Consider the following 27674-nt stretch of genomic DNA (forward strand, 5'->3'; position numbering starts at 1 on the left):
TCGCCTCTGTCCATCTGCAATTGACACCGTCATCGACCTGAAGGAGGACAGAAGCTCCTCTTACTGAGGAGTATTCTAAAATGGTGACCATTCAAGGTCTCAGTCAGTAGCCTCTCTCCAGTTCAGCTGCAAGTGATGGGGGGGCACTGCAGTGAAACACCAGGGAACACATCAAAAAAATTCCACAGTAGTCACCAAGGTAACCATGTGGACTTGTTCCTGTTGCTTGTTCATGTTAACCTTCAATTATTTTGTAAATAAACCCTGACCTCACTGCTCCTCATGCAGGGGTTATTTTATTATGTTGAGCTTCTTTAGGGTGCTTTAACAGTTTGAAGCAGGGCAGGACGCTTCAACTATCAATAAATGAACAGGATGATGGCAAGAATCTCGCATTCCACATGGAAAATGGTTTGGACACATGGTACGCACACATCTCAGAAGCCGGGACTTCAGAAACTATTCAAATCGCAGCTGATCAACAGAACTTTGGTGTCACAGTCATCCATGAAACCATGTCCAGAGCTTTCCAATTGAACATCGCTTCGCTCCCTCACTTCATCTTTGCCCTCACCCTCAGATGAATAGCCCCTATCTGCCGTTCTCTTTCCCTCAAGAGCATCCCCACTCTGAATAGTGAAGGACACACATTAAGTAGCCAAAAGATCCAAATGACCATCATTTTTGAACACAACCTGACATTGGACTAAAAAGAGAAACCAGGAACAGGAGAAAACCATTCGGCCCTTCAAGTTTACTCCATCATTCAAAATGATAATGGCTGATCCTCCATCTCAATGCTATATGCCTGTTATTTCCCCACAGTCCAGGTTCTCCTTCCATATTTCTATGATTCTATGAGCTGAAATCATACTTCAAGCCAAGTGATCTGAGAAATAAGGGAGATGAGTTTCAAAAAACAAAAATTATTCAGTGCACGCACTTTGAAAAAGTTTAAGTTGTTAAACAATGAACTGCAAAGGTGCTAAATTAATACCTTGTCACTGATTCACAGAATCTCGTGAAAGGCAACAGCTGCAAGAGGAAGGCGTAGGGCAATTAGATAGGACGTCTATGATTAAGGAAAAATTGTTGTAAAATTCTAAATGGAAAATGCAGAAGGAACTAATTGCATGCATTATGGGAATGTTGAGGAAACAAAAGAGCCTCTGGCCACAATTTTTGAAAAATCCTTGATCCAGAAGTCATACTTGAGTTGTCAGTTAATCCAAGAAGAGAGAAAGAGATAAAGCCAATAACTATAGACCACTCAGTCTAACACAGAGAAAGGATTTAATAATTGTAACATAGCATCAAGTTAATATTCACCTAATAAGATATGGGACAGCCTGTATGGATTGTACAAGGCTAGACATGTCTGACAGATTTAATTAAGTTCTTTGGAGAAATAAGAGCATACTGATAAAGGAATAAATAAGCAATAAATGTGATGCATATGAATTTTATAAATGCGTTTGATATGGGTCTTAGGAATTTTAGTGATGTATATAAGCACATGGTCTTAAAAAAAAAGTGCGGCAGCTTAAATAAGAAATTAACAACACGCAAAGGCAGAGAAGAGTGGTTAATGGCTTCTTTCAGACAGAAGGATTATAAAAGCCGCATTCCACAAGTGCCATTACTGGGACCATTATATATGGCATTTAATGCAATAAATTTAAATGATATGGATAACACCGTAAAAAGAAGCATGGTTAAGTGTGAAGAGGATTATAAGCAACTTCAGGCAGGTAGACATCAGGTGACATCTGATGGTCCTTTCTGGAAGGAAAAATAAGCAAAGGGCATGCACACAAGAGAGTAAAGTTTCAAATGAATAGAGAAGCCCAGGGTACTGATACATATATCTTTAAAAGTGGGAGGACAAATTAAGTCTGTGAAATAAGTTATGGAATCTTGGAATTTAGATATAAATGTGCACAAATTGTTGGTTAGGCTACAGTGAGAACAGAATCACAGATTTGCTACAAGAGGCCATTTAGCTTGCTGTGTCTGTGCTAGCTCTCTGTTCAAGCAATTTACCTGATGCAAAGCTCTCACCTTCTCCTCAATTCTGCACATTCTTCCTTTTCACACAATAACCCAAACCCCAGTTGAAAGCCTCAGTTGACCCTGCGTCCACCACACTCTCAGGCAGTGCATTCCAAATACAAATCTTTTTCACTGTGTGAAAAAGATTTTGCCTATGTCTCCATCACTAGTTTTGCCAATTACCAAAAATCTGTGCCCCCGGCTCTTGAGCCTTCCGCCAACAGAAACATGTTTTCTTCTGATTACTCTGTCAAGATCCCTCGTGCTTTCAAATATCTTTATCAAATATCCTCTCAACCTTCTCTTTCCAAGGAAAATGGTCCTAACATCTCCAATCCACCTACTGAAGTTTCTTATCCCTGGAACATCATATCCAAATGTGGTCACTTTACATTAGGAAGGAAAATAAAGCTGTGAATAGGGGATAGAAGAAATTCACTGCATCAAATTCCCAATGGGCAGCATCAGTTAATTAGAGAGATGATAAAGAAACCGGGACTCTGTTCATTACAGGAAAGGTTAAAAGTAGATCTGATAAGCGTATCAGAAATTAGTGTTGACAAAGTAAATCACCAGAAGTTATTTCCACTGTCTGAGTTAGTAATTGGAGGACAAAAAAAAAATTCAAATAGAAGAATGTTGTACGTTTGCAAAACTTAAGTCAGTCTAGATTCATTACAGTGACTGGGTGGGTTATTTAAAAATATAACATCAAGTTCTTTGGACACACCAGATATTTATAAAAACCAGAATTTCAGGTATAATGCTATAATCAATGTACTATACAATTAAAAAATTAAACATCTGTTGTATATGTCCAGGACCCTGCTAGTATAATAAATTTTAAATAAAGGACATTTATTGTGCAATCCAAAAATATGAAATTTGCTGTATCTCGCAGATTCATGTGCAAGATGTGTCATTAAAACTGAAAATAGTGTAATGTACAGCAGGTCAGGCAGCATATGTGGAAAGGGGAAAATAGGATTTTAGATGATATCAGAGGACACAGTGGCATTGTCACAGTACTGTCAATTCACAGATCCAGGGTAATGCTCTGAGGACCCAGTTTCAAATCCCACCACGACAGATGGTGAAATTTAAATCCAATAAAATTCTAGAATTAAAAGTCTAATGATAACCATGCCAATTGTCATGAAACCCCATATGGTATTATCCTTCCTTTAGGGGAGGAAATCTGCCATCCTTATCTGAACTGGCCTACATATGACTCCAGATCCACAGCAATGTGGTAGTCTCCAAAACACCCTCAGAAATGGTCCAGAAAACCACTGAGTTCAAGGGCAATTAGGGAATGGCAATAAATACTGGTCCAGTCACAATGCCCATATTACATGAATGAAAAAAAACCTTGAGCCCAATTCTGACAAATCATCATCCAGCTGACACATTTACCCTCCCTCCACAGATGCCACCAGGCCGACTGAATATTTCATTTTTTTTTGTTTTACTTTTGGCTTTCCAACATCTGCAGTACTTTGCTTTGTACCAGAGTATCTACTTGTCTTTGTCAGTTAACAAGAGAAGAGCATGTTCAAAACTGAAATACTGCTAATGCTGCATCTATATCCTGGAATAGAACATATAATTATTTTACCACATTTCAGAATGTTTTATCTGGGTGAAGTACCCAGATTCCAGGCTTTTATTAAAAAGATCATGGCCAGTATCGACAACAGTGGAAACATGAGCACAGTTCCAAAAACAGATACCATCTCTACTCCAGAATAAACAGGAGATCAGTGGAAGAATAACAAAAGAAATATAACTTATTAACAAGAAAATTGTACTTTTAAGAACAGTTCAAATAGTCAATTTAAAAACTTAATTAAACAGGCTAGGGCATGGGTGGCTGGTTAGCGGTCTTTAAAATTATGGAAGAGTTTGGTTTAGTAGGGATCCGGGAGAAAAGATATTTCCACTTAAGGACGAAAGACAAAAAGTAGGGGCAACAAGTAAGTCCATTGCCAACAAATCTAATAAAAAATTCAGCAAAAATGTCTTTGCCCAGATGATTAGAACGTGGAACTCACTACCACATTGAATATTGCAGGCAAACCAGTTGAGAGGAATAGCATAAATACATTTAAGAAGCTAGATAAGCTTGAGAGAGGAAGGAAGATATGTTGATGGGGTTAAATGAAGAAGGTAGGAGGTCTGTGTGGAGCATAAAAACTTTATCTGCACCGAGATATTTTGTAAAACTAACTAGGAATGGAAGGCAGAAACACCACGTTCTGCACTCTCGTTTCCTTCTCTATGAACAGTATGCTGTCTGTATACAGTGCACAAGAAACAATACTTTTCACTGTATGCTAATACATGTGACAATAATAAATCAAATTAAAAACTTTTTTAATAACTTTCTTAAAATGCATGTTTTAAAGCAATAAAAATACTTCTGGCACCTCAGTAGTGTAATTATTACAATAATATTAGTTAGTGAAATTTCAACCCCACTGTGTACAAGCTCAAACCTAAGAAATGTTTGGACAGAAAACACGGGATTTCTTGAAGTGCTCATGAGCCTAAAGATTTGCATAAAATATTTAAGATAACCCACTGGCGGTATGATACAAATTTAGGGCAGGGAAGGACATAGAATTTTGACAATGCAGAAGAAGACCATCTGCACCAAACCTCCTACACAGCATCTTACCTGGGCCCTATCCCGATAACCCCATGTATTTACCTTGCTGATTCCCCTATCCTGCACATCTTTGGACACTAAGGGACAATATAGCATGGCCAATCCACCTAACCTGCACACCTTTGGACTTCGGGAGGAAACCAGAGCACAGACACAAACGGCTGAATGGCTTCTATCCGTGCTGTGTATCTCAATGATACCCGTTCATGAATAATACTGCTGAGATATACATTGTGTTCTCACCTAATACACTAAACAAGCAATTGTAGTAGATGGAGTTATATTAGCTAATTAATGACTCTTCATTTTCATACCAAATAATAATTTTATACCAATAAATTTATAAGCCAGCTCTGTAAAAGTTTCGAATTGATCTCCTTTCTAATTATCTAAATCTGTTATGTCAAGTTCTTGTTTTTAACTAGAAAATGTGAGAATTTGGTGAACACAAAATCATACATCTTTAAACTATAATGTAAGCTATTGTAACAGGCCAGTTTTTTTTCTTCTAATCATGCAGACCAGCCACGATCTAACTGAAGTGCAGAACAGGCTCAAGGGGCTGAACAGCATATTCCTGTTCTCATGTGTTCTTTCACAGATTTGTCCCTCACTTGAATGTCAAAAATCAGCCATGTCATCAACTTGAGTATGGAACAGTTGTCATACTACTGTAATTGACAATGCCAGCATACTTTCTATAAGCAGTTATTCCTCTAGGAAGTTGCATATTGATACAACATTGTCAATGCACCATCATTGGTGTTCACACTTAAGCACAACTGCTACACCTTCTGGCGCACAACAGTTAGACATAGTGCCTAAAATCTTGAATATCAAACAAATACTTCCAGCTGATGCTAACTGCCTGACTTAATTCACATTAGCAACCATTATAATCAATGTATTCCCCGTGTAACTCTTCAGGTTCGGTTGAAATGGTATCAGTTATCCCAATATGTACAACTAACATAAATTAAGTCAACAATATTTATTACTTATCCCAGCCATCCATGACTTTCTTCCGTCGGCATTATAATCCGAGGAACGTTATCATCAAGACCAAATCGGGGCGGCACATTGGCATAGTGGTTAATACTGTTACCTCACTGCGCTAGGCACCTGGGTTCAATTCCAGCCTCAGGTCACTGTCTTGGGAATTTGTACCTTCTCCCCGTGTTTGCGTGGGTTTCCCCCGGGTCCCCTTGTTTCCTCCCACAGTCCAAAGATGTGCGGGTTAGGATGATTTGGCCATACTAGATTTCCCATTAGTGTCAGGGGGATTAGTGAAGTAAATACACAGGGTTAGGCCCTAGGTAGGATAGTTGTCAGTGTGCAGACTCGACTGGCCAAATGGCCTCCTTCTGCACTGTAGGGGTTTTACGATAAATCAAACTAAATCCAAATTGACACAGTCAGAGCCAAGTGACTACATTGTCTGCCTCTACTATTTCCACGTTAGATCCATACTGCTAAGTAATTTCAGTTAACCTGTGTAACCCAACTCTGCAAATATTGAAAGCATTTATTTCTGAAGATTTCACAAAACCTTATAAATATTTCATGATATATTTTAAAATAGAACCTTGGGAAAATAAAGTCTCCCAGTGTACTAATTAGTTTTAGTAATGACCTGACCTTGTGTTGGGCCGCATCCAAAATAAACTCAGCCCTCACTCCATTATTTTCTGGACTTCGGTAATCGAACAGGGAATTGGTGAGGTATGTTAATCCTTTGCTGTTCAGACTTTCACCGCAACTGAAGAAACAGGCTTCCTTCAAAAAAAAAGTTACACGATCATTAGTTTTAATTTAAAAATGAAATCAAAAATGATTTCTCTGCACTTTTTCTGTTAATTATATTAGCATGAATTTGAATTCATATTAATGAATTGCTTAAGGAAGTTTATAATTTTAACCATTTGAACCATTGCACATATTCACCAAAACGTCATTCCATCAATTTGCCCTTTACTGGCTTAATTGTCCCAACCAAGCTATTTTGCAAAGTAGAGTTAGCGTCACATGCGCATGAAGATGAAATTGAATCAATATTATACAAATAATTAAGAACTTTCACCAAAAAATTGTTTTCTTGCCATGAAGAACACAGAAGCAAGGATTTGCTTACAAAAAGAAACTGCAAGTTTAATGTCACTTGTTGTTATTAATTTATAAAGTGCCCAACAATTTGTGAAGACGAAGCACTAACCTGTGAATGGCCACAAGTTACTGCACGATTTTGCACCATTCCACCTTTAACTTTGAACAAATGGCATTTCATCCTCACCTTCCCTGCTAATTTTAAAAACTTGCTGCAATTCCACATTATCTACTCATGAAAGCCACCACAGCAATCTAGTTTCATAGATCATCGAATCCCTACAGTGTAGGAGGAGGCCATTCGGCTCAAAGAGTCTGCACTGGCTCTTCAACAGAACATCTTACCCAGGCCCCATCACCGTAACCCCATGTATTTACCCCCCTAACCTACACATCTTGAGACACTAAGGGGCAATTCAGCATGGCCAATCTCACGACTCAGTAAACACAAAAGTATGCAGGCCCTCTGACACCCAAAATGCATCTTTCTCACCTCCTCAAAGTTGTGTCACCACCATAAAATTAAAATAAAGGAAAAAGAGGAAAAAATAGTGAGTGTGTTTTTATTTAGCTTTCAATTTTTTTTTTCATTTTACTGTGACTGAAGGGTAACCAGCAAACAGTAAGGTTGGAGGAAGGAACAACTAGTGTAGAAGGACAAGACACAAGAAATTCAGCAGCGATGCCTGCCCATTCAAACAGGCTACCTATTGTTCTGGTCTGAAGTCAGCTCTTTTGGCAGATTTCATCAGGTTAGAACTGATTCTGAAATGGCTCATTTAGGTCATTTGTAACAGAAGATAAGATTATTTTTAGCATGATTCCATTCATGTTTGTTGAAAGGAACTTGGCATAGTATCTCCTCTCCTCAAGTAAGTGTTTTTACAGCAGCGAAATAAACTGGTTAACTAAGGACATACAAGGGAGGCAGAGAGGACAGGGTTGGGGGTGGAGGGCAGGAAATATTTTTCAGCGATGTTAGTGTCCATCTACCTTCAGGATTCATGTTGCTTTTCCAGCAGGTGAATTGTCTAAATGTTATATTAACAGAACAAAGACAAAAGTCTGTTCGTGGATCCATGAGTACAAATCAATGGTTCTCTGATCTTAGCTATGAAAATACTGCACAAGGCTGATATTTGTTAAAGTCTGGCAATTGACCATAATCGCCTCATGAATATATAATGTGTGGAAAAACCAAGGGTAAAGAAATAAGTGGCAGGACTTCAAGAGTAAACTGAAACACCAAAAGAGTCTTTACTATACAAATGTGAACAAAACAAACACAAGCAATAATATCTAAATCTATAGCCATTACAGCCAAAGAAAATAATGGGTGGGATTTTACGGCCTCACTCGAGCGCGGTGATAGACTTCTGGCCAATGAATCTAAACAATACCAGATTCTATGTTAAACTCAAACCAACAGACTTAGCCCAATTCAACCTTTTATTGTGGCTTACACTCTGATAGGCTTTTAAACATACTCATACACTGGAGTTCTTTTTTCTCTGGGTCTGGTACACAGGTCACAGCTGAGTCTGATGTCTTCCTCCCAGTACGATCCCCTCGTCCAAATATAGGTATCATTAACTGTCACCCACAGAACCCATCAGGTATATACTGATACGACTACCCTGGCACCTGTTCCACAGCTGGACTTCTCTCTTTACAGAACTACTTGGACTTATCCAATTCTCTAGAATTCCCTCTTTTCCGCTCTAAACAAACTGAACTGAATTATCTGGTTACACAAAGTAGACTGGTTGTTTGCAGCCTCCAGGTCAGCTTCCCTTACATTTATATTTTGCTAAAGGAAACCAAAACCCACTCACTTTCCTTTTAGAACATAGCTCCAATCTCAGTAATTTTCTCCATAGCAACCTCGGGGTTTTCTTGCATCTAAGAGCCTCTCATCTGGGTCAAGTGTTCAAACATGGTTTGTAAAAACACACACAGGCTTACCAAACCAAAATTAAACAACCCTAATTCATTTTAAACTGAAATCAAAACTCTACATCCTTAACCCTTAATTGAGAGACAGTTATAACAATGGCATGTTATTTAATATCCAGGTATATCTAGTTAAATTTAGAGCCAAACCTGCAATTTCCTGCACAGGACATACGGCTGAAAAGCAAGCAGAGTGCTCAAGCTGTCTCCTCCCAAACACAGCCTCAGTATTTTTGCACAGATCAGCACTGAATTACTTGTGCAATATAAATTAACTAGGAAAATAAAAGGGACCAGAGAAAAAAAGAAAAAATATAACATCCCTCTTGCAGTGAAGTGACAAATTGGATTCTCTGTGACACACTGCCAAGTGGCTCAATTTAATAAATTTCTAAAGTCAGATCAAAGTTCTGTTTAATTTTCTGCATGTTTCAGTTAATAGCTTCTGACTACTACACTAGAAAACTGTAGTGCTAAATTTCTCCCAAACATCTTTAACTCAGATAAGAATCTTCCTTCAGGAAAATAAAATCTCCATTAGCCCATGCCAAAGAACATAAAAATGTACACAAGTGATAAAATTTACATCCACAAAATTCTCCCATCAGATCAAGTGACAGCAGATCTAGTTCCTTGCCAAAAATCACTCAGTTCCAAGATTATCCTAGAAAGCAAAGGTAACCCTTAGCTTCTTTTCTCCATTGTCAATTGTCTCCTGAAATCCTTTTTGTCACCTCAAATAAGTGCCAGAAGCCAATGGACTTTTTTTTAAATCACCATGATCTAAATCAATAGCACCAGTTTCACTCTGCCCCAACAAGCCAATCTTCTTCCAAGATTCTCCCCAGCCTAGCTCTCAATCTATTCTTTGTCTAGCTTCTCTCTCATCTCATTCAGTCCACTGAGGCCCACATTCTGCTCTCCTGATCCCCGCTCCCCCCCATTCCCACTAAATTGCTGACCACTCAACTTCCCTTCCGAGCAATTTCCTCCAGTTAAAAGGACAATTAAAAGGCAGAAAGACCGAAAGCCTTCAGTTGCACCACAATCTATGTACCTTCACCACCACAATCTGAGATTGAAGACCACTGTTCAAGACGTTGGATTTATATCTGACCTGGAGACAAATCCCATATCCTACCGATTTCAACCTCCATAACATCTCTCATCGCTACCCCGACCTAAGCCTATGGGCTGTTGAAACACTCTTTTCAGCTTGATTATTCCAACGCTGTCTTGGCTGCCTACCATTCTCCAACATCTAAAGCTCATCAAGAACCATTTCGCTCATCATTTCATTGTTTGATCTTGCCTTATCTACTGAACCACCTCCAATCCTACAACTCTCCAAGAAACACCTATTTTTTCAAACAGCTTCTTCCTCATCCTCTTTTGCTTCACCCCATCATTGAGAGTCTTCAGTCAAGTTGACCTTAAGCTCTGGAATTCCTTCTCTAAACATCTCCTTCTCTTTCCTCCTATTGTTTTTTCCTTATTGCATACGAGATGCGAGATAAATGTAATTGTTGTCTTAACAAAAGGAAAGGGTCCATTACTTACAGTTTCACTTCTGTTTGTAGTTTCTTCAAAGTCTTTCACGCCCATTATTCCCTTAAGGCATAATGCCTTGCAGCCCACGAAACCCATTTGACAATCAAAGAAAAGCTCTCCCATCATCAACACCTGAACAAAAACAGGATGCATTATTGTAATTACAGCATATACAAACATGAAAAATGCTTAGCTTCCTCTTCTAAAACGTATTAGCAATAATGCGGATTGACAAAATAGTAGTGTGTTTAATATAAGCGGAAGGTGAAACATAAAAGTAATCTGCAGAAATCACAATAGTTTGCTGTACAACAGGGCAGCATGGTGGCACAGTGCTAAGCACTGCTGCCGCACAGCTCCAAAGACCTGGGTTCGATTCCTGGCTTGGGTCACTGTCTGTGTGGAGTTTGCACATTCTCCCCATGTCTGCGTGGTTTTCCTTCAGGTGCTCCAGTTTTCTCCCACAGTCAAAAGGTGTGTGGCTAAGATTGATCGGCCATGTAAAATTGCCTCTTAGTGTCCTGGGATATGTAGGTTAGATGGATTCATGGGATAAATGTGTGGGGTAGTGGGGATAAGGCCTAAGTGGGATTGCTGTCAGTGCATACTCGGTGGGCCGAATGGCATCCTTCCGCACTGTAGGGTTTCTATGATTCTATCTGAACTTAAATAAATCAACTGTAAGTTATCATTTCACAGTATAATTTAGGAATTGCCGTCAAAGTAATTATTTCTCAACTCAACAACAAATTCATGGACATTTCACAAATGACCCATGAAGCTCTCCATTGTGGTTTCTACTCAGCTCCCCTTTTATTGAAGGTCATAAATGTAAAAAATAAATTAATACAAAAATGAATGATATCAATGAGAGGTTTCAACATCAGAACCCAGGTTACTAGATGGTGTGGAAAGTTGTGAACTGACAGAACTAATCACCATCGCTTTTGAAAAATAATTCCTGGAAAGACAGTCCCAAAACAGGGACAACTGGCACTCGATCAAATCAATGCCACAGAACTAAATTTACAACAAGATCTATTCTCAAACCAGTTATGACGTTGTAAAATATTCTAAAGCTTTCTTTATTTTCAGGCACCTAGCAAAAGGTTAGGCACAATCCCAGTTTCTACAGACAAAATAAAAATATTTACTTCTGTACAACATTTTCCAAAAGGAAAAGGAAAGAAAAAAACTTATATCCACACACTGATTCAAGTCTGTGGTTTTTCACTGGATGTATGTTTTTAAGTTTACTGCTGAAAGATTTTGAAGAATACTGCACTGATAAAGCAAAACGACAGGCAATTTTACATACAAGCATACCAAATAAGAGAAATCGCTCCTGTGAGCCTGCTCCGCCATTCAATAAGATCACGGCTGATCTGTTTTTACTTTGAATTCCATATTCCCAATCTATTCCTGCCTTTAAATTATTCACTGCCGCAGAAGGCAGTGGAAGGAGAAGCAGAGTTCCAAAGTTGTACAACCCTCCATCTTGTCAATATTGTTCGGGATTTTATATACTCCAATCAAGTTACCCCTCACTATTCTAAACTCCAGTGGAAACAAGCCTGTTGGAGTGAAATCAAAGTAAAGGACATAAAATGATAACTTGGCACACAAAATGGACTCTGGGAACGGACATTAAGAGGCGCTAACATTACACAAAGAGTTAAAACCTGTGGTGTTTAAATTACGATGTGGAGATGCCGGCGTTGAACTGGGGTAAACACAGTAAGAAGTCTCACAACACCAGGTTAAAGTCCAACAGGTTTATTTGGTAGCAAACGCCACTAGTTTTCGGGGCTTTGCCCCTTCATCAGGCGAGTGGGGAGTTCTGACCACAAACAGAGCATACAAAGGCACACACTCAATTTACAGAATACTGATTAGAATGCGAGTCTTTACAGCTAATCAAGTCTTAAAGGTGCAGACAATGTGAGTGGAGGTAGCATTAAGCATAGGTTAAAGAGATGTGTATTGTCTCCAGACAAGACAGTAAGTGAAAGCTCAACAATCACTAGGCAAGACTGATCTCTTCCTGTTGGCGAACACTTCAGTGGTCACGGGTATTCGGCCTCTGACCTTCAGGTAAACGTTCTCCAAGGCGGCCTTCACGACATCCAACAGTGTAGAGTTGGTGAGCAGAAACTGATAGCCAAATTCCGCACACATGAGGACAGCCTCAACCGGGATCTTGGGTTTATGTCACACTATTTGTAACACCCATAACTTGCCTGGGCTTGCAACATCTCACTTACTGTCCTGTCTGGAGATAATACACATCTCTTTAACCTATGCTTAATGCTATCTCCACTCACATTGTCAGCACCTTTAAGACTTGATTAGCTGTAAAGACTTGCATTCTAATCAGCATTCTTAAACTGAGTGTGTGCCTGTATATGCCCTGTTTGTGATCAGAACTCCCCACTCAACTGACGAAGGGGCAAAGCCCCGAAAGCTAGTGGTGTTTGCTACCAAATAAACCTGTTGGACTTTAACCTGGCGTTGTGAGACTTCTTACTGTGTTTAATTACTGCAGAAAACAGGTCAGACTTGAGGCACCTTAAACTTGAGATAAAAGCAGACCCAGAACAATGAGAGTGAGAACAAGCCATTGGGGACATATAAGCCATTGGGGACATATCAACCATTGATAGAGGACATAACTGCATAAATGTATCTACTCTATGTACAATGATGTGATAGCTATGGAGAGTCTACAGAAGGATCTAGATAGGCTGGGCGAATGGGCCAGGAAATGGCAAATGGAATTTAATGTTGGCAAGTGTGAGGTGGTCCACTTTGGTAGGAAGAATGGTAGGAAGGACTATTACTTACAGGGCGAAAAACTGCAACAGGCGACGGTGCAGAGGGACCTCGGGGTCCTTGTGCATGAGTCGCAAAAACCCAGCTTGCAGGTGCAGCAGGTGGTCAGGAAGGCGAATGGGATGCTGGCCTTCACAGGCTCGAAGGGCTGGATGGCCTACTCCTGCTCCTATTTCTTATGTTCTTATGTTCTATCAATGTCCGTACTTGTCTGTGTATAACAATGTGTTAATTGTCGATTGTCTATACTGTCTACTCAACTTGTAACGACGTGCTAACGGCTAATGTCCGTACTGTCTATTATCTAAAAAGTATAAAAGATGCTCAACTACCACTGTGTAGTTGAGAAGGTGGTTGCCTGTACTGCGGAGTGCCAGCGCTTTTCCCAAAGCTTTGTCCAAATAAAACTGTTTGTTGAACCTCCAAGTCTGACTCCGAAGTGGTGAATTTCTCACAATAAGCCCAAATTCTGTTTAAGTAGTACAGCTTTTCACCAATAGGATTCTGTTATATTGGTTACTTCTTTTTCCAATGTTTGAACTGAACAATTGTGAAACTAGATACCATATGAATTTTAAACAGAGGCAAAACTCAAAGCTCCATTTATGTGCAGTAATTCATTAACGTGCAAACCGATGTTTTCCTTTCAAACAGAAATATACTAAGAATGACTGTAGCTCTTTTGTTTTCAAATTCTACTCCATGATGGAATTTTAACTCTTGTAGAACTATAAACAATCTGAATGCAGTCTTAAATCCAGTTTTCTAACATCTTATCTCAATTTCGAATGGCAATCTGCTCTTAAATAGAGTAATGACTTAAAGTCTTGGCTATTTCTCACACACGCCACCGCCAATTGTGATCAGTACACATATTTGTAATGGAAACAATAGATCTTGCTTGTCACATGCTTATTTTCATGTCGCCATTTCTATATATTTGTCAGTCGATATAATGAAAGTGCTTCCACAAAGTATCAGGACAATGATTCATGTTAAAGTGCATTTGTATTCTTTGACATGGATTTCAATTTACAAAATTACAAGAAAACTCAAGAGGTCTTTACGCATGCATCGCTTCAAGTAGATAAAACATTTTTCCAATGTGCATATTAATCATAGTAAATTAACAAATCAATGAGAAGGTGCTATTACTACTCTGGGCAATAAGTTGAAAATTACCTCAACAGTAGTCCCTTCTTGTTCCCAGCAAAGTACTTCTTTGGATTTCACTTTCTGAGGGCTGTAATAGCTGCTCTCCATTTGCATTTCTGTCAACTGTAACAAAACGACAATGCCTCAGTTCAAATGTTACATTTTATCAATAAGTAGTCATAACCTGTCATCTCAATACACAAAACTGCTACAGACAAATTAATCTTTTAGTTTCCAACTAAATTCTGTTATTACACAGGAAACAGGTGGAGAAAAACAGCTGCAACTTATTATCCACATCAGGATATAAGGCTCGCTGTTGACTACGGTTTAATCACATTGAGATAATGACATGTATTTTGAACATAAGGTTAATGTTAAACTTCTCATGTTAACAATTTCTTTACATCTGCTCGTCAAATACCTTCATCACTGTCAAACCTATGTCTATAGCTTATTGAATAATTATTGCAATTGATGTGAAAAATTAGGGAAAAAAACGTGCTCCAGCCAATCAAACACAAAATCTTCTTGGGAAAGTTTTCACATAGGACATTAATATTTATAATATTTCAACAATCACATCTCAGAACCAATGGCATCCAACTACAAAATACCATCATAATCAATCAGTAAGAAATTTTCAAAGCTGTCAGATTGAATTCAGATTCCAAACCATTACCAATGGTTAACTTACCCTTGACAATTATCTCAATTACACTGTCATGATTGGAGGCAATATCCATTCCTACAGTATGGAAATACCCACAGCTCTCATTACAAATCCATTTCAACTACTCATGTTGTGTAACTCATGTTACACATGTTGGCTTTTCGTAGCTATGTTAATATGCCGTAAGGTAAAGAGTTATGCATAACCTGCACTCTTTATTACCTAACCAGCTTCATCTGTCAGCAATTACTTCAGAGGAAAGCAATTAATTGATTAAAGGAATTCAAAATCTAGAAGAACAATTTCAAGCATTATTCAATCAACAGTAGGATTAATTTAGCATCATGTTGTCCTGGAATGGCCCCAGCAACCTAGTGCAGCAACCTGACTGTTTCTGACCCAGGCTATGTGCAAATGAATTGTGAACATTGTTACTCAGCAACTAGAACAATTTTAAATAATCCATCTAAAAATTGGTGCGATTATGTGAGATTTGGTAATCATACATTGTGAATATTATGCAATTATAGCTGGAATCCTTTAACATGTTAAATCAAAACAGAATGAAACGCCAAGATAAATTCAAAAATGTATTTGAGAAGTCCTGAAATTTGTTCTCAATATTATATTTCAATTTAGCTAAATTAAGTTAAAAACTTAATCCGTTCCAAATAGTTGCAGTTTGCATGAATGCATTATTTTAAAGTAGCTACTCCATAAGCTACCGTTCTAGGATTCTTTTCCCAGGCAGTCATTGTTGCAAATCAAACGATTAGCACTAATTTTCTGCTACTTTCAATTTCTGCTGGATGAGTTCTACTGATCATTCTCTACATCCTCAGTGTCACTCTCAAAATCCTCAGGATCAAAAAATCTACATTTATACCCATGTCCTCAATGTTTGAGAGTGCTCGGTATATTTTAACATTGGTGTCAAAGGCAACATGTCTGGTATATCACGTCATAGAATCGCTCTCTACAATTTTAGTGTCACTGCACATTTTCAATGTTTATTGAAACATTAAATATTCCATGATGGACCACATCAGAGGGTCCTCCTTCATGAGCCAAAATTTTGATTTGACTTATTATTGCCACATGTATTAGCATAGAGTGAAAAGTATTGTTTCTTGCACACTATACAAAGCATACTGTTCGTAGAGAAGGAAAGGATACAATGCAGAATGTAGTGTTACAGCCATGTTAGGGTGTCGAGAAAGATCAACTTAATATATAGTAGGTCCATTCACAATCTGATGACAGCAGGGAAGAAGCTGTTCTCAAGTCGGTTGGTACTTGATCTCAGACTTCTGTATCTTTTTCCCGACGGAAGGTGGTGGAAGAGTGTATATCCGGGGTCATGGAGTCCTTGATAATGCTGGTTGCTTTTCCAAGGCAATGGGAAGTGTAGACAGAGTCAATGGATGGGAGGCTGGTTTGCGTAATGGGCTAGGCTTCGTTCACAACCCTTGTAGTTTCTTGCAGTCTTTGACATAACAGTAGCCATACCAAACCGTGATACAACCAGAAAGAATGCTTTCTATGGTGCATCTGTAGAAGTTGGTGGAGTTGTAGCAGACGTGACAAATTTCCGTAGTCTCCTGAGAAAGTAGAGATGTCGGTGGCCTTTAAATAAAGAGATTTCTTGGTGATCTGACTCAGTTATTTTATTTTCTGATGTTTTTCATGAAGTGTTTTGATTTTGTTGCTCCCTTGAGGAAAATAGTCAATGGGTCAAGTGACAATTGTACTAAATCATTTGTAAACACATTCAATGTGACTTCTTTTTTTCAGTTTTTAGCACCATCGACTGCCAATCTCATATCCTGGGGCTAATTCACTATTATGACGAGGATCATAGATGAAAACTTCCTCAAAGAGCCTTGGAGCAGGATTTTCCAGCCATACTTGCCCAAAAACCAGAAAATCCCACCCGAGATCAATGGATTTTTTCATGGTCTGTGTCCTGTCCAATACGATTCCCATGGTGTGCAGGACAGGAAAATCGCCACCCCACTGGTGTCTTACTTGTTAGGGTAATGGTTAGTATCCCCGCCTGTCACGCGGGAGACCAGGGTTCAATTCCCCGACGGGGAGCTGCCAAGTTCCATGAAAGCGTGACAGCAGCATCTGTCTAAGGAAGGCGATGGCCGCGTAGTATTACCAGCAGACTATTAAACCAGAAACTCAGTTACTGTTCTGGGAAACCGGGTTCGAATCCCGCCACGGCAGATGGTGGAACTTGAATTTAATAAAAAAAATCTGGAATTAAAAATCTGCTGATGACCATGAAACCATCGCCAGAAAAACCCATCTGCCCTTTAGGGAAATCCGCTGTCCTTACCTGGTCTAGCCTACGTGACTCCTGAGCCACAGCAATGTGGCTGACTCTCAGCTGCCCTCTCAGTAAGGGCAGCCAAGGATGGACAATAAATGCTGGCCCAGCCAGCGACACCCATGCCCCACAATTGAATAAAAACAAGCTTGCAGCTCTGATTCTTCTTGCAATCCATCACTCTTTATCAACTTCTTGCTCTACCCTTTTTTGATCTTTCCTTTCTCTAATCGCTGTCTGTTGCTTTCTATGAATGTTCTGCGCTAACACCCTTTTTACTCTAATACCTTCATCTTCCCCTTGTTTGTGTCACATTCCCTCACCAAGTAACAAAGTACAGTGCATTAGAACATACCCTACACGAAACAATATGAGAAAAAAGACAGATGAATCATAAAAGGAAGTCAAAGATTTACGATGGAAATTTGTTGCATTGTTACTTGGAAAGTATCGTTAAGGTTGGTTAAAACATGTCTGAGTATCATTCCAAGGTATCATCCCAACAAGTTTGTATGCGATTTACACAAGAACCTCGGAGAGGTTTGCCACCAAACTAACAGTCAAACATTTTGTTTATACGTTGGGTGGGATTTTCCCACCACATGTGCCCCAAAAATCAGAAATTCCCACCCAAGGTCAACGGATCTTTAAATCGGGTCGGGATGGCATGGTAGCACAGTGGTTAGCATTGCTGCTTCGCAACGCCAGGGACCCAGGTTCGATTCCCAAATTGGGTCAATGTCTGTGTGGAGTTTGCAAGTTCTCCCCTTGTCTGCATGGGTTTCGACTGGATACTCCAGCTTCCTCCCACATTCCTAAAGATGTGCTGGTTAGGTGCATTGACCTGAACAGGCACCAGACTGAGGTGAGTAGAGAATTTCACAGTACCTTCACTGCAGCATTAACGCAAGACTGACTAGTGATTAATAGATAGACTTTAAACTTTAATCCACCAAATTTTCTATCCTGCCTGCTACGATTCCTGTGGCGAGTGGGACAGGACATTTCCAGCCAGTATATATGTATTTTTTTACTACCTGGTCATGGGATGTGGGTGTCGCTGGCTGAGGCAGCATTTGTCACCTATCCCTAATTGCCCTTGAAGTGAGTGACTTGCTCAGCCATTTTAGAGGAGGAATCACATTGCTGGTAAGGATGCAGATTTCTTTCCTTTCCTCCATGACTTGCAGCAGCCATCCAAATTCTCCCTGCGTAAACTTTAGGGCTAGTCTGAGTAGTGCCATCTTCGTGGCTGTGAGAGCAGAGGGAACATTTAAATGCAGCTCCCCCTTGTTAGCGGTGCACAGCTACAGCCACTTCAGGCAGATTACGCACCCGGAGATTCCATAACAGCGTGTTTCACGTGGCAGCTCTTTCACTGCACTAAGTGCTGGTGGATTGAGGTGCATAACATGCCAAAAAGACGAGTGTGGATCACTCCATTATTCTCACCGCTTTGACACTTGGAAATTTTTTGGGAGAATTCCCCGATTATCTTCACATAGGTAAGTGACAGAACATCTCAAGTTGCCAATCAGGCAATATACAATTGAAATGTTACATATTTTGTTAATGTGCTGCATTAAAAGGAAGCAGAAGAAAGATCTGGCAAAAGCTTCTGACTATATTTTAAAAAGTTAACAAATTCAGAGAAAATAATTAATTGGCAAATTCCACCATACAATTTAAATAGTTTGTACCTTATCATCTAATAATCTCTCACAGCTGCCTGAACAAAATGTTAAAGGTGGATTGGCACAGAAAAGGTTTCTCTGCCTCCAACAGAGCAACACTGAACAGAAAATCTGGGAGGAATGTTCCAGCAATTCCTGAACTCTACAAGTAACCTCTTCAATTATCTGTCTCGAAGTAGTCCCAGTGCGCTGATTCTGGCAATTGCCCAGGAAGTCTAAACTACCAGTGGCCAATTTCCCTACTCGCCGGGACCCTCCAAAACTTTCTGTCTCCAAGTTACAGTCATAGACACCGAGCAGTTCAGACTTACCTGGTAGTTACTCAGGAAGTGTAAGAAAATTCATAGACTAGCTCCTGTGTGACTACGGGGAGATGGTAATACAATGGTAATGCTACTGAACTAGTAATCCAAAGGCCTTGGCTAATTGCTCTGGTGGCACAGGGTTCAAATCCCACCAAAGCAGCTGGTGGAATTTAGATTCCGTTAACAAAACTTAAATTACAAAGCTAGTCTCAGTAATAGCGAGCATGAAACTATTATCGATTGTCATAAAAACCCATCCAGTTCATTAATGCCCTTTTGGGCTGGAAACCTGCCATCCTTACCAGGTCTGGCTTACATGTGACTTTGGGCCCATTGCAATGTGACTGACTTTCAACTGCCCTTTGAAATGGACTGACAAGCCAGTTCAAGGGTATTTAAAGATGGGTTGCAAATTCTGGTCCTGTTAACACCCACGTCCTGAGAAAAAATAAAAACTGACCTCAGCCAATCCACCCAGCCAAACCCCACTTGACCCATCCTCCAAATACCCTGACCCTGCCCCAATTACTCTCCATAAACCACCCTACCTACCCGGCCCCACCCCACTCTTTCACCCGCTCACCCACTCACTCAACCTCTGAAAAACTGTTCCAATATCCTGACACTTTTCAATGTGTTAGTAAACATTTAGATAATATGGAAGAATTTGAAAAGGCTAGTGCTGTACAATGGAGGGTGTGACTTGTGTCCCTCCAACACCCCCTGCCAACAATCCAGCACAACATGGAAGCAGTTCCATGGAAAAACGCACCAAGTTCTGAAAAAGCCAGGATCGGAAGACCAAAAATGAGGTGCTCTGAGGTAACGCAGAAAAGCAGGAGCTGAATGGCAATCCGAGTGTGGCTGGCACTTCACAGGAGATTCAGGCCTTTCTGTCCGCTTCATGGTATTTCAGTCTCCAACACTGAAACAGCACCAACAATATCATGCGCCATCATGTAAACCAAAAAGGAGGGGCAAATTACCTAAGTTGCTGCAGTGGTTTATATTGCACCATGCCTTGTTAGTTGGACTTGCTTGTGTCTCTTCAGATTTTAAAAATGATTTTCCCCCCAATATTGCTGTAAGGGTAAGCTGGCAAAGGCACAGTGAGAACTACAGGGCACCTGATAACTCTGGTGAATAAACAACCAACAATATATCCTCCTTAACCGATGAAATGTTATTACCGTAGTGGAGAATTTCTGTTGGTAGCCAGATTCTCTTAAAATACTTAAGAAAACTTAAATTAATTTCACAAAGACAATATCATAGAAGCCCTACAGTACAAACTGAGGCCATTCAGCCCTTCAAGTCTGTACTGACCACAAACCCACCCAGACCCCATCCCCATAGCCCCACGTGCTTTCCCCGCTAATCCTCCTGACACTTAGCATGACCAATCAACCTGATCCGCACATTTTTGGACTGTGGGAGGAAACCAGAGCACCTGGAGGAAACCCACACTGACACGGGAGAACATGCAAACCTCACACAGACAGTGAGCCAAGCCAGGAATTGCACCTTTCAGTTTAAGATGTATAATTTTTTTTAAAAACATAAAAGACATACAAGACAAACAAAACATTAACTTCAGCCATGGGAGGCCTTCAGATGGCCAAGTAGCTCTGAGACAGTGCTTTACATCCTTCTGAAGATCTGAGGCACTGAGCCAAAATTCATCACAATTATATCTTTCTGATATCAAAGTTACTCTTAATTAGCTTAGACTTGATTTTATTTCATGTTAATATGTCAGTCCAATACATGACAGATATCTCAGCCAATGGTGAAATGACTCATCTGCTGACCCAAAAACCAGATATCTACCCCCTTGCATGATCTACTTCAGTAAGAAGTCTCACAACACCAGGTTAAAGCCCAACAGGTTTATTTGGTAGCACAAGCCACAAGCTTTCGAAGCATTGCCTCTTCATCACGTTAGTTGGACTGGCTTGTGTCTCTTTAGATTTTAAAGCATGATTTTCCCCACAATATTGCTGTAAGGGTAACCTGACAAAGGCACAGTGAGAACTACAGGGCATTTGGTAACCCTGGTGAATGACAGAACCAAAAATATATCCCCTTTAACTGATGTCCAACTCACCTGATGAAGGGGCAGTGCTCCAAAAGCTTGTGGCTTGTGCTACCAAACAAACTTGTTGGACTTTAACTTGGTGTTATGAGACTTCTTACTGTGCTTACCCCAATCCAATGCCATCATCTTCATATCATGGTCTACTTCCTTTGTGCTATGTCTCTCTAAGGACGCTGACACCCGAATACCTTTCCCAGCGACACTGCCAAAATAATCAACTGTATCAGTCCAGGGCCCTTTGGATAGATACACTATTATGCCCAGACAATAAGGTTTTCACTTAGACATTAAATGTTTCAGCATTTGTCCTGAGTTTGAAACTCCATTATATTTTCTACTGACTAAATAACTTTCAATTCTGAACTTTTAAAATTCTATAGTCTCTGCAATATTTATACATTGGCTGTGGAGAATATTTGAAACTTCTTATATTAATACACTATTATCATTCAACATAAATATAGTTTTCTAATATTCAAATCATCTTTCATTTCTTTTAATAATGTTTAGCATTCACGTATGAACAAACTGCCAACGTGATCTGGTTAGATTTAAGTTTTTTTTAACTCTTTCCTTCCCCTCTGTAACTAAACCTAAGAATCTGCCTATGATTCTGCTTATAACTACACGACCCCCTTCCTAACTGACGAAAGAAAAAGAGTGTGAATGAAAATCGTTGAATTCAATGCAAAAATATACACAACGGGAAACACAGATTGAATTAAAAGACAAAAAACGCAAAAAGGAAAAAAATCAATTCTAAATTTAACTATTTCAAATTTCCAAAAATTGACAAACTGAAGGAATGAGATTTGACACTTTGATCACTTATAGCATAAGCAAGCTTGTTCAGCAGTCATTAACAAGTTGCAAAAAGTGCTTGCACTGTCAAAGGCATAGCTTTCAATGACGAGTTGAATGGAGGAAAGTAAGATTGGCAGGCAAAAAAACTGTAAGGGGACAAACAGGAGATGGTCTATTGTATCTACATTCCCAAGTGGGGGAAAAGCAGGACCAAAAAAGTGTCATGGGTGAAAAAATATAGAGAGCAAAACGAAGAAGCAAAAGGGTGTGTAAGACAGGCATCAGGTTGCTAATAGAACTGAGAACCAGACTGAATATAGAAAGTTCAAAGGGCAAGTGGAAAAGAAAATAAGAGAGCTAATGACAGAGTATGAGAAGAGACTTGCAGCTAACCTAAAAAAAAACCAAAGGTCACATAAATAGTAGAGAAGTAGAAGTGGAAAGGGTCAAATAGGAGCCAAAGGTGGAACTATGCATGGAGATAGAGGGCATGGCTGAGGTGCTAATTGAATGCTTTGCCCCAATAGTGATAGTGAGTGAAGAGGTACTAGAAATAAGTTTTAAGTTTCACAAGTCAACTTACATTGACACTGCAATGAAGTTACTGTGAAAATACTGCATGGGTTGAAAATTGATAGAAGAGGGAGTTGAAAGGCTGGCTGGAGTTAAAGCTGCTAAGTCACCAGAATCAGATGGAATATGTCCAAGGACTGCAAGGGGAAGGAAGGCTGCAGAATTCCGAAGTTTCACTCTTGTTCAAAGTAAGGTACAGGGATAAACCCAAAAGCTACAGTGCAGTCAGTTTAACTTGATGGTGCAAAGTTCTTAAAAAAGATAATCAAGGACAAAATTGAAAGTGATGGGGGCAAGTATAAATTAAAGAAAGCCAGCACAGATTTGCATTAAGCAAATTGTGTTTAAGTAACATGAAGTTTTTGATGAGGAGCAAAGAAGGATGATAAGGACTTCCAAAGGCAGTTTTTAAAATGTGCCAAATAGGTTTGTTAGCAAAATTAAAGCCCATGAAATGGAAGGGAAAGTGGCAGCTAGGAAATGAAACTGACTGACTAACAGAAGAATGTAGTCATTAACAGTTGTTTTTCGGACTAGAGGAAGGTGCACAGTGGTGTTCCACAGGGCTCAATACCAGGAACACTGCGCTTTTTGACTTGGATGTACAGGACACAATTTCAAAATCTGGCGATGACAGAAAGCTTGGAAGCACTATGAAATGTGAGGAGGAGAGTGGTAGGCATCAAGACAACACAGATGGGCTGGGGGAATTTTATTTTCATTTGTAAGATGTGGGCATTGTTGGTTGGGCCAGGGTTTACTGCCCATCACTAATTGCCCTCAAGAAGGTTAAGGTGTACTGCTTCCTTGAACTGCTGCAATCCACTGCAGGAACACCCATAATGCTCCAGACAAACATGCAAATTAAGAGAAGGATTGGGCCACTTGATCTTCCGAGTCGGTTGCACCATTCAATAAGATCCTGGCTCATTTCACATTTGCCACACATCTTGAAGGTGGTACGCACTGTGTTGGTGGTGGAGCAAGAGAATGTTGACGATGGTGGATAAAGTGCCAATCAAGTGGGCTGCTTTGTCCTGGATTGTGCTGAGTTTCTTGAGCGTTGTTGGAGTTGCATTCAACCAGGCAAGGAGATTGCATTCCATCACACTCCTGATTTGTGCCCAATAAGCAGTGTTTAGGCTTTGGAGAGACGGGAAGTGGGTTACTCGCCACAGAATACCTAGCTTCTGACTGCTCTTGTAGCCACATTATTTGTATGGCTGATCCAGTTCAATTTCTCGTCAATGGTAACCCCCAGGACGTTGATGGTGGGGATTCAGCATGGTAATGCTATTGAATGTCATGAACGGATGGTTAGATCCCCTCTTGCTGGAGATGGTCACTGCATGGCACTTGGTGGCACGAATGTTATTTGCCACCTATCAACCCAACCCTGAATATTGCCCAGGTCCTGCTTCATACAAACAGAGGCTGCTTCAGTATCTGAGGATTCACAAATGGTACTGAGCGTTGTGCAATCATCAGCAAATATCCCCATTTCTGGTCCAAACATCTGCTATGATTGTAACACAAGTGTGCAGTCCGACCACATTCATCACAGGGATGTCGCAGCGAAACAGGTAAGTGAGTAGTTGGGAGCATTTTGCTTGGTTTTCATTGAAAACGGATGAAATATATTAGCAATTATAAGGTTTTATTAGGCATTACTTTATTGTAGTGGTAACGCTAATTGGGAGTAGGTGGGTTTAATTATTATAAATTAACTAAAATAATGAATTAACATAGTAAAGACAGGACAGGTGATGGACTGTGATTGCAGAATGTGAGTGCTCTAGAACACCAGTGTGAACCAGGGCGAAGACACCTGACCAAAGTGTCTGCAGTTTAGGAGCTTCAGCTCAGAGTCTTGAAGTGAAGAGCAGAATACAGCCATTGCAATGCATTGGTGGGGTGGTGATAGGTTATTAGAACACTTTGTTCCATAATGCAGTCACATCCCTTTGGACTAAGCCTTCTGATCTGATTAACGGTCAGAGCCAAAGGGGCTGACTGAGTGAGGCACACACGGGGAGCCGGAAGGCAGAACTGGAGGAACTTCAGCCCTTGCAATTGTCCAACAAGTCTGATGTTCTTACAGCCATATGTCTGAAAGCGATGACTACAGGATGGATGAGCAACCTGACCATGGCACCATGGTACAGGAAGCTATTCCAGTGATGGGAATTAATAGGAATGGGCGGCATGGTAGCACAGTGGTTAGCACTGCTGCTTCACAGCTCCAGGGTCCTGGGTTCGATTCTCAGCTCGGGTCACTGTCTGTGTGCAGCTTGCACATTCTCCTCATGTCTGCGTGGGTTTCCTCCGGGTACTCCGGTTTCCTCCCACAGTCCAAAGATGTGCGGGTTAGGTTGATTGGCCACACTAAGAAATTGCCCCTTAGTGTCCAGGGTGGCGGAGGTTAGAGGGATTAACGGGTATAATATGTAGGGATATGGGGGTAGGGCCTGGGTGGGCTTGTGTTCGTTGCAGACTTGATGGGCCGAAGGGCCTCTTTCTGCACTGTAGGGTTCTATGATTCTATGAATGTAGAGGCAGGGGGGAACAGTACGGTCAGGGAATAGTCACAGTTCTCTGCAGCCAAAAACATGAGACCAGACGGTTGCCTGCATTGTGCCAGGATTCAGGACATCTGCTCGTGGCTGGACAAGAACTTGAAGTGGGAGGTGGAGAATCCAGTTGTTGCGGTTCATGTAGAAATTCATGGCATAGCTAGGATTAGGAAGACGTTCTTCTTAGGATTATGAGCAGCTGGGGATAAATTAAGAAGCACAACCTCAAAAGTAATAATCTCTGGATTGTTAGATCAGCCACAAACACATTGGGATTGGGTAAGTAAGTTAGAGGAATGAATGTGTGGTTCATAACTGGTATGGAAGAAATGGATACTGGGGAAAGTATGCCAGATCTTACCTAAGTAAGATCATTATAAGGGTCTGAAAACAGATCTAGCTAAAGTGAAATGGGCACAAGGTGAAGTGGTCAGAAAGCAGAATTGCAGTGGCTAACACTTAAGGAGATATTTAGGTAGCTCACAGCAAAGATTTATCCCAGTAAGAAAGAAAGACTCTGGGAAGGATGCATTATCCATGGCTGAATGTGGAAGTTAAGGATAGCACCAAATACTGCACAAATAACAGATGTGTTGAGTATAGGGCTAACGGGAAGACTTTGAATAGTGTGGAGGAGCAGAGGGATCTAGGTGTATGTGTACATAGATCCCTGAAAGTTGGGAATCAAGTAGATAAGGTTGTTAAGAAGGCATACAGTGTCTTGGCGTTTATTGGTAGGGGGATTGAATTTAGGAGTCGTAGCGTTATGTTGCAACTGTACACAACTCTGGTGCGGCCGCACTTGGAGTATTGTGTGCAGTTCTGGTCCCCACATTACAGGAAGGATGTGGAGGCTTTGGAGAGGGTGCAGAGGAGGTTTACCAGGATGTTGCCTGGTATGGAGGGGAGATCCTATGAGGAGAGGCTGAGGGATTTGGGGTTGTTTTCGCTGGAAAGAAGGTGGCTAAGAGGGAATCTTATTGAAACATATAAGATGATTAGAGGTTTAGATAGGGTGGATAGTGATAGCCTTTTTCCTCTGATGGAAAAATCTAGCACGAGGGGGCATGGCTTTAAACTAAGGGGGGGTAGTTATAGGACGGATGTCAGGGGTAGGTTCTTTACCCAGAGGGTGGTGAGGGATTGGAATGCCCTGCCTGCTGCAGTTGTAAATGCGCCTAGTTTGGGGGCGTTTAAGAGGTCTGTGGACAGGTTTATGGACGAAAAGGGATTGGTTTAGGTTAGTGGGTCATTGTTGTTGTTTTTTTTTAACTGGTCGGCGCAACATCGTGGGCCGAAGGGCCTGTTCTGCGCTGTAATGTTCTATGTCCTAAATCTGCAAAGATTAGCAGTAAATCGGAAGACTGATCTGATTTTTAAAAACAGCAAAGAATGACTGAAAAATTAATAGAGGAAGAAAGTTGAGTATGAAATAAAGTTAGCTAATAATACAAAAGCAGACAGTAAGACTTTCTACAAGTGTTTTAATAAGAAAAAAAGAGAGCAAATAAAGCTTGTGTTTATCCTCTAGAGAGACTGTCTGAATTGATAATGGAGAATGTACGCTATGTATCAAGTTGCTTTAAGAGCTGATCACATGATTTGATAGTGATGTCTTTAGGGTGCTTCAGCTGCTGTTTTACTTTCAGTTTTGTACTTGATACAATGCAGACAACATCTCTTCAATAAAACCTGTTGTGTGTTTATTTGAATCTACATATGCAAACCAAGTACTTTCTTTTTCTGTTGAAAACCACAACCCCTAACATAATTTGGGCATTGCAATGAGGAAATAGTAGAAGCATTGAACAAATATTTTCCACGTGTCTTCACTGCAGAAGACTTGGGATACTTCACAAACATACTTCAAAAATCAAGAGATGAATGTGAGGGAGGAACTTAAAACAATCACCATCACTAGGGAAAAGGTACTAGGAAAGCTTTTATATCCAAGATAAATACAACCCCAGGGCCAGATGGCCTGTACCCAAGGATCTGAAAAGTAGCAGCTACAGAGATAGTAGATAGGTTGGTTATAATCTTCCAAAATTCTTTAGATTTGGGAAGAGTCATAGACTCATGCAGTGCAGGAGACCATTTGGCCCATCGAGTCTGCACTGACGACAATCCCACCCAAGTCCTATCTCCATTTATCCTAGCTAGTTCCGCTGACACTAAGGGACAATTTAAAATGACCAAACCACCTAACCACACATCTTTGGACTCTGGGAGGAAACTGGAGCACCCAGGGGAAACCTATCAGACACGGGGACAAACTCCACACAGGCAGTGACCCAAGCTG

At 40.3% G+C, this 27674-nt stretch overlaps 1 protein-coding gene across 9 annotated transcripts in view; it reads right to left on the minus strand.

Moving 5' to 3' along the window:
• Positions 1–27674, minus strand: part of vps13b (vacuolar protein sorting 13 homolog B) — a 942410-nt gene that overhangs the window by 751848 nt on the left and 162888 nt on the right. For all 9 annotated transcript variants that reach the window (XM_080194714.1, XM_080194711.1, XM_080194717.1 and 6 more), the window contains exons 9-11: positions 14345–14440; positions 10340–10462; positions 6362–6499 (exon numbers count right to left, since the gene is read on the minus strand). In XM_080194714.1, coding sequence (XP_080050840.1) covers positions 6362–6499; positions 10340–10462; positions 14345–14440 — 357 coding nt within the window. The remainder of the gene's footprint in view (positions 1–6361; positions 6500–10339; positions 10463–14344; positions 14441–27674) is intronic.

This window comes from Carcharhinus amblyrhynchos, chromosome 8 (genome assembly GCF_965287045.1).
Source record: "Carcharhinus amblyrhynchos chromosome 8, sCarAmb.v2.hapA, whole genome shotgun sequence".
Classification (NCBI taxonomy): domain Eukaryota; kingdom Metazoa; phylum Chordata; class Chondrichthyes; order Carcharhiniformes; family Carcharhinidae; genus Carcharhinus; species Carcharhinus amblyrhynchos.